General features: G+C 42.7%; 1 protein-coding gene across 1 annotated transcript; it reads left to right on the forward strand.

Annotated features, from left to right (window-relative positions):
* The first annotated feature begins 561 nt into the window (after positions 1-561).
* On the forward strand, positions 562-9819 carry MMGT1 (membrane magnesium transporter 1). The gene is made up of 4 exons (XM_048514312.1): positions 562-718; positions 4507-4559; positions 5701-5804; positions 6735-9819. Exons 1-4 carry the CDS (start codon positions 634-636, stop codon positions 6895-6897), a joined length of 405 nt encoding a protein of 134 aa, XP_048370269.1. The 5' UTR covers positions 562-633; the 3' UTR covers positions 6898-9819.
* Positions 9820-11215: the final 1396 nt, after the last annotated feature.

Genomic DNA, 11215 nt, shown 5'->3' on the forward strand with positions numbered 1-11215 from the left:
GTGCAAACGGCCCACAACCACCCACATATCTCTGCAGGTGACAGACAGGAACTCAGTTTGTGGTGGACAGGATAGCTGGTACGGAATCACGACTATGAGCATGCAAGGTAAACAAACCAGTTGCAGCTCTAGAGAAGTGACTGCCGTTATTCTTAGGAATTCTGACAGCAACCCTGCAAAGTAGGTCTGTGTTTTTTACAGCATATTAAACATAGATGATGGTGGTCGGGTGCAAGACAGAAAAGAGAGAAAGACACTTCCTCCTAGATCTCTCTCCCAGTTGCTATTTATGTTTAGGTTGGGGGCTCTTGAAAACTATTAAGCATTATTATATCACTCCTGGGAGGGTACGCAGAGTAAGAAAAATCCACTGCAATCCGCCTTTGCCACAGCGAAGGCGGACTAAGAATTTTACCAATAACTTAGCCCCGCCCATCCTTCCGCTTCGCGTTCCGTTTTCTTTCCAGAACAGCCCCGCCCTTTCACTCAGTTTCAGGAACCTTGCCTTCTTTTCTCCCAGTCCTACTTGTACGTCATCACGGTGCGCCGGAAGGAGACAGCGCGCGCACCCCAGTGTTTAGCGCACCTGCTCGCCCGCGCGCGCCCCCGGCGGTGGCTTTGGCAGGAGGGTGGATGATGGCGGCCTCCTCGCTGTGGAAAGGGCTGGTCGGGGTCGGACTGTTCGCCCTGGCGCACGCGGCCTTCTCCGCTGCACAGCGTGAGTGACTCCCGCGTCTTCTCCCGATGTGTGTTTGGTGTGGGGAGATCTCGGGCCTGGTACACTAACTTCCTCGGTGCGCGGGAAGAGGAGTAGGACCGTGGCGGAGAAGCCCTAGGCCAAGGAGGGACACCCGGGGGGCTGAAGACCCAGGTGCTTGGAACGGCATCCTGAGTTGCGGGCGAAGTTTTTTTTCCAAAGTTTGGAACTCTAAGTGACCCTTCCGAGGGTCTGCATGTCCACTTGCTGTAGGGGCCGCTTCAGAAGTTGGCAACCCTTCTAGGAAGTGATTTTGGAGGTGGCAGGAAGGAAGACAACAATTCTGGGTTTGAGCAGAGATTGGGGTTGCTTGGGTGGTATTGCTATTAAGAATTCTGAGTACAGTGAAAACTGGAAAGGAATGGAAGGAATGGAGAATGTCTGTCATTGTAATTTCTGTCACTGTGATCAAAAAGAGCATGCCTATTATGGGGATGTTGGGGTTAAGAGATGTGATGTTGTCTCCAAGAGCAACATTCTGCTACTTTCTCTGTTACGTTTTTAACCCATTCTTCCTGGGAGAAGTTTGGGGTGGAATTACAAAAATCCATTCATGCCTCTGGGTGCACCCAGGGTGGAGGCTAAACCAGCATTTTGTTGCCTTGGGATCTTGCCCTTTGAGAGTCTACCAGAATATAAGAGTTTTGTGACACATCAGACTAACAAGTGGATTGTGGCTATCAACATAGCTACTTTCTTGATTCTGTTTCTTAGTCATGCTAGAATATAATGGTAAGATATATGTTGATATAGACAGATAAAAAGATAGTGTGTGTGAATATAAATATAGATACTGTTTGTATGTTTAGATAGTGTGTGCGTATAAAAAAATCTTGAGGAAGCATCTATGCATATTGATCTTAAGGTGACATCTGGGGAAAGCATGATGCTCCCAAGAGTTGTGTAAAAGGGACCACCGCCTTTCCCCTTTTGTCATTGCAGCAGTATGATGAGGAAAAGCCAAACCTGATTCATTCTTCAGTGCAATTACTATAGTGGAGGGACTGGGGTAAGAAAGTGGTAGATTGTTAGCAGACTATAACTATGGGTAACCTAATAGGACACACATAGGATAGAGCATAACATAACATCAAATGAAATGTTGGGATAGATTAGTGTGCTAGTAGAAGGAGTATATTTTTTGTGCATTTTGAGAACAGTAGAGGCAAAGGAGAGCCATTGATTTGAGGCCACCCTTTAAAAATGAGCTTAAGAAGAGTCATAGCCTGATCCCATCAGATCTTAAAAGTTTAGCAGGGTCAACCCTGGATAGTATTTGGGTGGGAGACCTCCAAGGTAAACTACCAATGACATGGTGGCAGGCAGTGGCAAACCACCTCTGAAAGTCTCTTGCCTTGAAAACCCTACAAGGTTGCCATAAGTCAGCTGTGTCTTGACGGCAGTGTGATGCGAAACCAGAGCATCCTCGTTCCTCTGGTGGCCAACCAGATGACCAGTAGGAAATTCACAACAGTTGGCCTCCAACAGCTGGTATTTGATGGCATGCTGCCTCTGCTTATGGATGTTCCCTTTTACTGGCATGACTAATGGCTGTTGTTGAGCCATCCTCAGTGAATTTGTCCAGTGCTCTTTTAAAACCATCTATTCATATAGTCATCTATAAATGCTCGCTTGGGAAGGATTGTGCAACAGTATGCTAGAAACATTAGTCAGAAGTACTACAGAAGTACTGGGCAGCAGTTACTAGCACAATATTTTGTTCTCCATTTCCACACCTCTGATAAACTGATAGTGACAATCAGAACAAATCCAGAAGGGGTCTGGATTTCAGTACAATTGAACTGATAATTTAATGGGCTTATCATGGAGGTCTCTCTTTCAAATGTTTGACAGTGGCATTCCAGCCTGTGGTTTAAAAGACAAACACTTTCCCTAAAGATCTGTTCCTAATTGTCCATTGCCTAGTGAATGTAAGTACTTGAAAGTGAAGAAGGTAATCTTAAATTCTGCAATCCGTGGTCTTTTACTCTGGCTATAATTACTTCTGTGTATATGGATTGTGTAATTTCTTTGTTGAGGCAATTACCCCCCACCTTTGCAGATGGTATTGTGGTGTACTACTACCTGTGTACATAGAGAGTTTTAACACTGTTACAGTTATTCACACATTTACTAGCAGTAAAATGTTAAAGATAATAGAAGATTGTCATGCTGTTTTAAATATTTGTATAACCACCTTGACTTATTAGATGAGAAGCACTGATATAACTATTGATGCACCTCTTCCTAACACTGTCACCTCAATCTTGGAACCAGGTTGCAAATTTGCTCAGGTTGACATCTGTTTTAACTGGGTTCTGGAAGGAATGTATTAGATTGTGTAGTTCTGAATCTCTGTTACTGAAACTGATTAGAAATTCAAGGGAACTGTTGACATCTTTTGCAGCAAAATAGGCCACATGGTTGTTTTTAGTTGAAATGGTGAAATTGTGAAGAGTGTGTGGCCTTATCTTTGTATCTGGAAATCAGGACATTTCTAACATCCATTTGTCATACTTACCAGATACATTTCTCTTTCTATTAAAAAAGCAAGGTAAATGCATTATGAATTTTGCTTTGAAGATTTATTTAAATTATTCATAGGCCACTTTTCTCACTGGGAAATAGGATTTGGGGTGTAGAACCAACCAGAAGTCTAAAAAACAGAACTGAAACAAAGCATGAATTTTAACATGACACATTGAATGGTGCAAAATTACACCATAGGATCCAACCCTAATGAACTATACACAGTAGTACAGACCACAGTTCCCAATAATTTATCCAAGCAACTTTGTAAAACCTGAACTACTCTATTGCCTGTGTAGAAAAGCCCTCTTGAATAATTCAGTTTTGCATGGTTTGCAGAAAGCAAGAAGAGTGGGAGCCCTCCTGAGTTTCTCAGGCAGGCTATTCCATGCGATGAGGGCCACAGTGGAGAAGGCATGTGTATGGGCATTTGTTGATTTTGCCCTTTTGAAAGTTAGCACCTGCAGAAGGCCCTGCTCAGAGGATTGGTCTCACAGATATGAGGGGCCAAGGCTATGAAGGGCTTTGTATGTGCTAGCTGAATGCTTTAAATTGAGCCCAGGAATTAATGGGCAGCCAGTGGAGTGACCATAGAAGGAGTGATATCCATGCTTTATCTAGCTACTGATAATAGCTGAGCTGTGGCATCCTGCACCAGCTGGAATTTTCAAATTGATTTTGAGAGGCGATCAATGTACTGTGTATCATTGTAGACCAGTCTCAGTGTCCCTGTGGCATGAATTCAAGTGGCCACAACAGCCACATCAGAGTAAGGGGCCATTTTTCATGTTAGGCTGAGTTAAAAGAAAACCTTTTCTTGCAACTGCATTAACTTGCTTCATCAGCAATAATGTTGGGTCCAGTCTAACCCCGAGGCTCTTAACTGAGCTGGCAAGGGTCAACTGAATCCCATTAAAAGTGGAGAACATTATGGCTCTCAAGGCCTCTTCCTTCCCAACCAGCGTTACTTCTGTCTTTCCAAGGTTTATTTTCCATTTGTTAATTCTTAGCCATTTAACCATAGGAGCCAGGCAAAAGTTTAGGGCCTCTGTTGCATCACCAGGAGATTTGGGTAAGTCTGTATATTGTCTGCATATTGGTCACAGCCAACCCCAAAACTGGTTGAAGAGCATAGGAGATAGTGGGAAACTTCAACATAGTTCAGTTGTGAGTATAGTGAATGAAAATCAGTCATACATGAGTATGTCTTTATTTTATAGATCGTTCTTATATGAGATTAACAGAGAAAGAAGATGAAACCTTGCCAGTGGATGTAAGTTGCATGTTCTTTTTCTTTCATTGATGAGACTGCAGACTTGTAAATCTTAAAGGTTTGCATTTAAGGTTTTTGTTACTTGCAGGACAGTCAAATTGAGTTCAGGGAAACAAATTTAACAGTTTGAGTATCTTGTTGACTGTGTCTGCCATAGTACCTGCAGATACCTTTCCTGGCACCTAGTGTTTTTAGGAAGCGGGTTGAACCAGGTAGGGCTTTTGCCAAGCAAGGCTTCTGATTTGCTGTTGCAGATTTGATTAGCTTTGCATATGTTTCAAGATGTTACTTTGACAGCAGCTGCTACCATAGCACAAAGATCTACAATGTGTTACTGAAGTTTAGCTGTGGCAATCATTTTTTGGATTGGCTGGCTTGGCCTCCTGTGTCAGCCATTTTGTTGCTGTGGCCACCATACCATGTCAGATTTGTGGTCAATGCCATGTATTGTTTGATGTGTTAGTATTGAGTATTTTGTTTCCACAAATGAATTGGAGCAATGCCTAGTTCTGCTGGATTGAATGTTCAGATTTATATTGTAACCACTAACCTATGAAGATTAAAACAAATCTTCAGTTTGGCACCTGTCACCTCCCTTAGAAGCATCCCTCTAGGAATTCCCTGCTCTCGCCAGTCAATACTCTGAAAGCTTCTGTGTTCCCTGTGCTCTACTGAGAAAACAGCTGCTCCCTCTGGCATATGGCTGCTGTTTGTTTGTGAAAAGCTGTTGAGTATCCAGACCTAATCAATTCTTCCCTCCAATGTTAATTCTGAGAGGGCTGTTTCTGTTTGCTTTGCTTTTATGATCAAGTTGTGCTCAGAAAACTGAATTCCGGACAATGTTCTTTATACGTGTATCATAGAATTATAAGTATCAGCATACGATACACAATCAGTTTGTTCCTTTGATGTTCTTACAAAGATAGGCACAAAGTACCCACTTGCTTCAGGCTGTTTTCGTGCTGAGCAGGGGTTGAATCTGGATACCTCAAGTCTCAGGTTCTATGAAACTACATAAACTTTTCTAAAGTTGCTGGTGCTCCCCGCTTGAAAAACACCACAAGCTTGGATATCAAAGACCAAACAAAAGATATGAATTACTGTAAACAATTGATCTGTTCTTCTTAATGTATCTTTACAGATAGTTCTTCAAACATTGTTGGCCTTTGCGGTTACCTGTTATGGCATAGTACATATTGCAGGAGAATTTAAAGACATGGATGCCACTTCAGAGCTAAAAAATAAGTACGGTTATTTTTTACCCCTTTATTTCCTCTTATGTTACCACTCTTCTCATGTTGATGCCCATTGTTTTTCTTGTCCTGTCTGCCAAGCAGCTGTACATAATTTTTGTAGCAGGAGTCCATGCTTTCTGTACCATACTTCTGGCTGTACCTATGGCAGGTGCTCATCACATAATGCTGGGGCCAAAAAATGAGCCATAGCCTTGCTGAACGTGGAGTTGAGATATTGCACCAATGGATGCGGAAGGACCTTGGGTTGGATCTGGCTTTTCTTCTGGCTCAAAAGGGAGGAGATGTAATCTTACTGGGCCCCCCCCCTTCCAAATCACTACAAATGCATCCTGTGTGGCTATATGGCCATACAAGTCCCACTGGCCTGGAACAGAGGCCAAAAGGAACTCTTCCCTGTTGTGCTAGTTGGAAAAGCTGGCAGAATCCAATCCCTTGGATCTAGATTATTTTGAGTAATATTTCTGTCATTGTCTCCACTTCCTTCCTTCCACCCTAGAGCGTTCTCCTCCTGGCCTTGACTGTCTACTGTCATTTGTCTTTTTGGGGGAGGGGAGGGGGCTGTGAACATTATTGGTAAGCACTCCAGGTTTGATCTCATTCTGTATTACCCTCACATGCCAGTGCTGTCTGTCCCCTTTGGTCTGAACGCTTGTGGCTTTCCTGAGGGTACTAGTTGAGTGGAAAGCATGGGTCTGACATTTTTTTCAAGAATGGACATTTTTAAATACTTTGATTACAGTTCTAAGCATGGTTCCCGAGAAGTGAGTTTCACAGAATTCAATCTGACATGCTAACTAATATGTACGTCAGATTGTAGCCTTGACATCACATATTCCATTTTGGTCCAGGTAGAACTGTTGGTAGTTTATTGTGATGATTCAGCATTAATTCCAATCTCTTTTTCTTTTTCTCTTTAAAGGACATTCGACACATTAAGGAACCATCCATCCTTTTACGTATTTAATCACCGGGGCAGGGTATTATTCCAGTCCCCAGATACTGTCCATTCTTCCTCCAGTCAGGATGCTTTGTCGTCCAGCGCATCACTGAAGTTGCGAAAACTTGAACCTCTTCGCCGTTAAAAAGATTTTTACAGATTCTAAAAGTACAACAGGACACTGAGCTATAATATTGAAGTTGAGGGTGTAAAACACTTTTTAAAAAATTTCTGGGGCAGTATTTATATTGATCTTCCAGACTTTATAAAATATATATATTATAAATATATAAATATTAAATAGAACCTTCTCTGAACACTGTTAATGACAATAACTGCATTGTAGATTGGCAAAACAGTTTAAACGGTTGCTAGAATCATGCTGTGAAAACATACCATTTATCTTTCATCCATTAAACACTATTGCAGTTAATTTCACCTAAAACAAATTGTGTTACAAAAAGACAGGTGATGGTTTTTATGCAACAAAAAAGCACAGAAGGGTTGTGGGTGGTTTGTACAGTTGTTTTGTTCACTGCTGAGGAAAGGGGTGTTCTGTGTTTATTCTCTTCTCCCTGCTCTTCTCGCAAAAGACAACGATTGTGTTCGTTCCATGTCTTTGACACTTTAAGTTGTAACATGCCCACAACTTGATATGATCCACTTGGAAGGGAAGACCTGCCCAAAATGTCTGATCCTGTGGTAGGTTTTCTCAACCTGAATTGTTGCCAGTGATACATATGCTTCTTTTGTTTGTGTTCAGTAGTCTTGAGCAACCCCAAGAGACTCACGGCTTTTGAAATAAGAAAAGAAATGCAGTAGATTAGCAACTATGGAGAGGAGTGTCGAGTCATACCACACTGATCCCATTTACTTCTTGTATCAAGCCCTGCCTTCCCCAATGCAGTGGGGACTGGAGCCAAAAGTAGGCCTGAATTATGCTGAGTCCACTCTTGCTGTGAGAAAAATGAGATGGCTACTGTGAAATGTAGGAGGGCAGTAGCTAAGGACTATATGTTCAGATAAGGGAGGGATTGCTGAATGACAGTTTTAGGACAAACATTACTGTTTTTAGAACATGCATGGTTCATTCAAAGGAAGCTATGTTGAAGTTTCCCAAATTTTTGCTGTTAAGCTGTGTATTTTGATTCACTTGTCTCGTTTATTTGCATATACCACTTACTGGAAAGGTAAGAGGAAGTTTGGTTCATAGTGTGGGGGCAGCTATGTGTTCCTCACTGAACACGTTCACTGTGCCTCATTGTTCTTTTTTATATGTGGTGTTTCAGATCTAGAAGATTTTTCCCTCCTGAGATCTGCCTTGGATGAGAGTGGAATGTTCAGAAAGTGGCAATAAATTTGCTTTAATTTGCTGTCCATATGAATGTCCACAGAATGTAACTGATTTGCATTGGTCACAGGTATACAAGAAAGTAGACCTTCTTACCTGCCATGGAAGGCCATTTTACATGTATTTGCTGTCAGATTACTTCTGTGTCGTAAAACTTTATATGTATTATCACTCGAGAAGTGTGGCACCAATATACAGGTTAAGCATTTGTGCATATGAATTGCTTGGCTGATGAGCTTATGGTAAAAGGAGTGTTCATGCTTATGTGCATGGCTGTTTCTACATGGGAATAATCTCAGTGCAGGACCAACGATGTGGATAAGACTGCCTTAAACAAAGCCATTTGTGGTTAAGAAGACTTGTAGCTCTTCGGGGTTTGGTTTTTTTTACTTGATTGCTTATTTCACTTTCTGTTGGTTATAAAGACTATCTTTGGTGTCAGCCTTGGTGGTCTTTTAAGATGCTGAGCTTTTGTCATACCCGTACGTCATTTTGCTTGTTTCCCTTGGGGAGGCAAACTTAACAATGACCCAGTGCATTGAACCAAGACCACCAGCTCCAATAAACTTCTTATGTAGTACTCAAAATCTAATTCAGGTTGCCTAACAGCTTATAAGTTTCTATTTTTATGCCCAGAGCTATAAAGGTTTTGACCTACTAATTTAATTTTGATAGCCCCTTTAATGGTCATTACTCTATGTTCTTTAAGTACATCGTTAATGGTTATATTGAATAGTTTGGGATTTTTACCCAGTTTCCACCCAATAAGATCCAGTTGAATGGACTGCATGAATGACTGCTGCACGAGCCCCTTGTTGTGGTCCAGTTCCCCATCTGAAAAAGTTCACGGCAGTGGGGAAACCATCTTAATCCACCTTTGTAGTAGAACATACCTTGAAATAAATCCCCACTTTGTCCAGTGGAATATTCTTCCTAGTGGTTCTTTTTCAAATTGCAGCCATGATTGCACACAGTTTCATATAAATTGAAAGCCTTGTTAGAGTCCTTTGAGGCAAATCACAGGACTGTGACATTAACAGCCTTCTTGATTTCTGATAGTGAAGAAAGGGGAAATAAAAGGCCAGCTGGTAGTTGGGAGGAAATAAAAGAGTTCTAAAATGCCAAGTAACTTTTCCTGATGTTGAATTTATCTTTAATAGCATTTTGTAGAGGTCTTGCTTATTAATCAGTTTATCTAATAACCTGGTGGGGACCTGTTCAGGCTGCAAAAAAAAAACTTTATCAGTGTTCCTGTTGCAGCAGGTATTAGTATTAGATGGAAATCTTGCTTGAAGCTCGAAGGCTTTTCCCTTTGAACCCATCTGTGTTTATAAAGTTTGTAGAACCTTCAAAACATCTTGGCTGTTTAATGTCACAAGAAATAGCCTTCTTCCTCTTCAGCATTGATGGATATACCACAAAGAGGTTCAGGCTTTGTTAATCATTGTGGCTTCTGTGGAGTCTCACATTGGGGCTGTGTGTGCACAGGCCAGCCACGGAAAAAGGAGCGTCCCTCCTCCCAATGGCAGTTAACTGCCAAAATTATCACATGACCAGGAGGAGGGGCACTTCTGTCTCAGTTCTCTTTTTGCTGACCCAAAGAGAGGATCTCCATTGCTGTTGTGTTTTTTCCTAACCTCATTCTTGAGGCTGAGCAGACATGGTTCTCTCATCAATAATAATATTAGTGAAAAATAAACTACATTTAAAGAAGAATTGTTTCTGGATTTCCATTTTGTCGTTATGGCTCAAAAGGGACCTCATGATTGTGCCAACTGTGGCTTTAAAATGGTGGTGATAACACCCATTCTCTGTGCCTTCTCTACCTGGGGCAGGGGTCTGCAACCTGCGGCTCTCCAGATGTTCATGGACTACAATTCCCATCAGCCCCTGCCACAATGGCCAATTGACCGTGGTGACAGGGGCTGATGGGAATTGTAGTCCATGAACATCTGGCGAGCCGTTGGAGACCCCTGACCTGGGGGATCACACAGCAGAGCTGCCTACTCTTTCTGTCATCAATTTACCCTGAAGGCATGATTGCGTAGAGCTGGACTCAAATTAGCTCTTGTTCAAAGGCTTTGACTGTGCAGCAGCCTGAAGAAAGGTGCCTTCCCCCTCGGATTTACTGGCTCTTTTCAAAGCCCACACCTCCAGGCTTATCCCCTCCAAACAGTCAGTGGTAGAGGAAGGCCTTTAGGCGAAGGTGGTAGAGGGAGGCCTTTAGTTAGGCAGTCTCTGCCATGGCTTTTCTCCCCTTGGATCCAACAGGCCACAGGCTGTTGAATCTGACAGAAGCTGGGGGAAGGAGTACATCAGTCAGGCAGTTTGTGCTAGGCCACACCTCCAAGCTTCTCCCTTGGGAATTATAGGGGAGGGAGTCCTTCAGTGAATCAGTCTCTGCCAGGTCCCACCTCGAGGCTCTCAGATCCTACCAAGACCAGGAATGGGGAGGGATTCTCAGTCAGGCAGGCTGCAGCCAAACCCTTAGGAATGAGCCATTCTGAATCAAAGGTTGTCAGGCAACATCTCCAGGTTTCTCCCCTCGGAGTTGGCACAACTAAGGAGTGGGAATGTGCCTTTATTCAGGCTGGCGTTCACCCAAAAGCCTCTTTTAAAGGCTTAGCTCTGAAGGAAGCTTTTCCTGGCTGCCCCCAGTTTCAAGGTGGAATCCTTAGATCCATGATTTAACAGAGCCTTGCAATTCATAACGGCCCTTTGTAAAAGGTGTTAGGCATCAAGAGGGTTTCGTGCTTTTTAGCTGGGGTTGTTTGAACCTCTTCAGCCTGTGTAATTTTTGGAGTGTTGATGAAGTGGGTGGAGTTTACTGTTCTTGTGTTCTGAGACAAGCAGGGTTTAAGGCAGTGGTGGTGAACCTATGGCACTCCAGATGTTCATGGACTACAGTTCCCATCAGCCCCTGCCAGCGTGGCCAGTTATCGCCACCATGGGCTTAAGGTCTGCTGAGCTTCATTTTATTACAACATGGTAGCCTCGGTCCGCTATTTTGCTGCAGTTTCTCAATACTGATACATAATCTCAAAGGGCTTTCAGCAGATGGACTGTTCCAAGCAGAGGCAAGTCTTGCTGCCTGTTGCCATCTCCATGAGCT

Source organism: Sphaerodactylus townsendi, linkage group LG13 (assembly GCF_021028975.2).
Source record: "Sphaerodactylus townsendi isolate TG3544 linkage group LG13, MPM_Stown_v2.3, whole genome shotgun sequence".
In the NCBI taxonomy this organism is placed as follows: domain Eukaryota; kingdom Metazoa; phylum Chordata; class Lepidosauria; order Squamata; family Sphaerodactylidae; genus Sphaerodactylus; species Sphaerodactylus townsendi.

Excerpts from the sequence above, each read along its gene's own strand:
- MMGT1 (XM_048514312.1), top strand. The coding sequence starts at position 634 with ATGATGGCGGCCTCCTCGCTGTGGAAAGGGCTGGTCGGGGTCGGACTG. Across the intron at positions 719-4,506 it reads GGCCTTCTCCGCTGCACAGC|ATCGTTCTTATATGAGATTA; the intron begins GTGAGTGACTCC and ends TTTATTTTATAG. Across the intron at positions 4,560-5,700 it reads ATGAAACCTTGCCAGTGGAT|ATAGTTCTTCAAACATTGTT; the intron begins GTAAGTTGCATG and ends GTATCTTTACAG.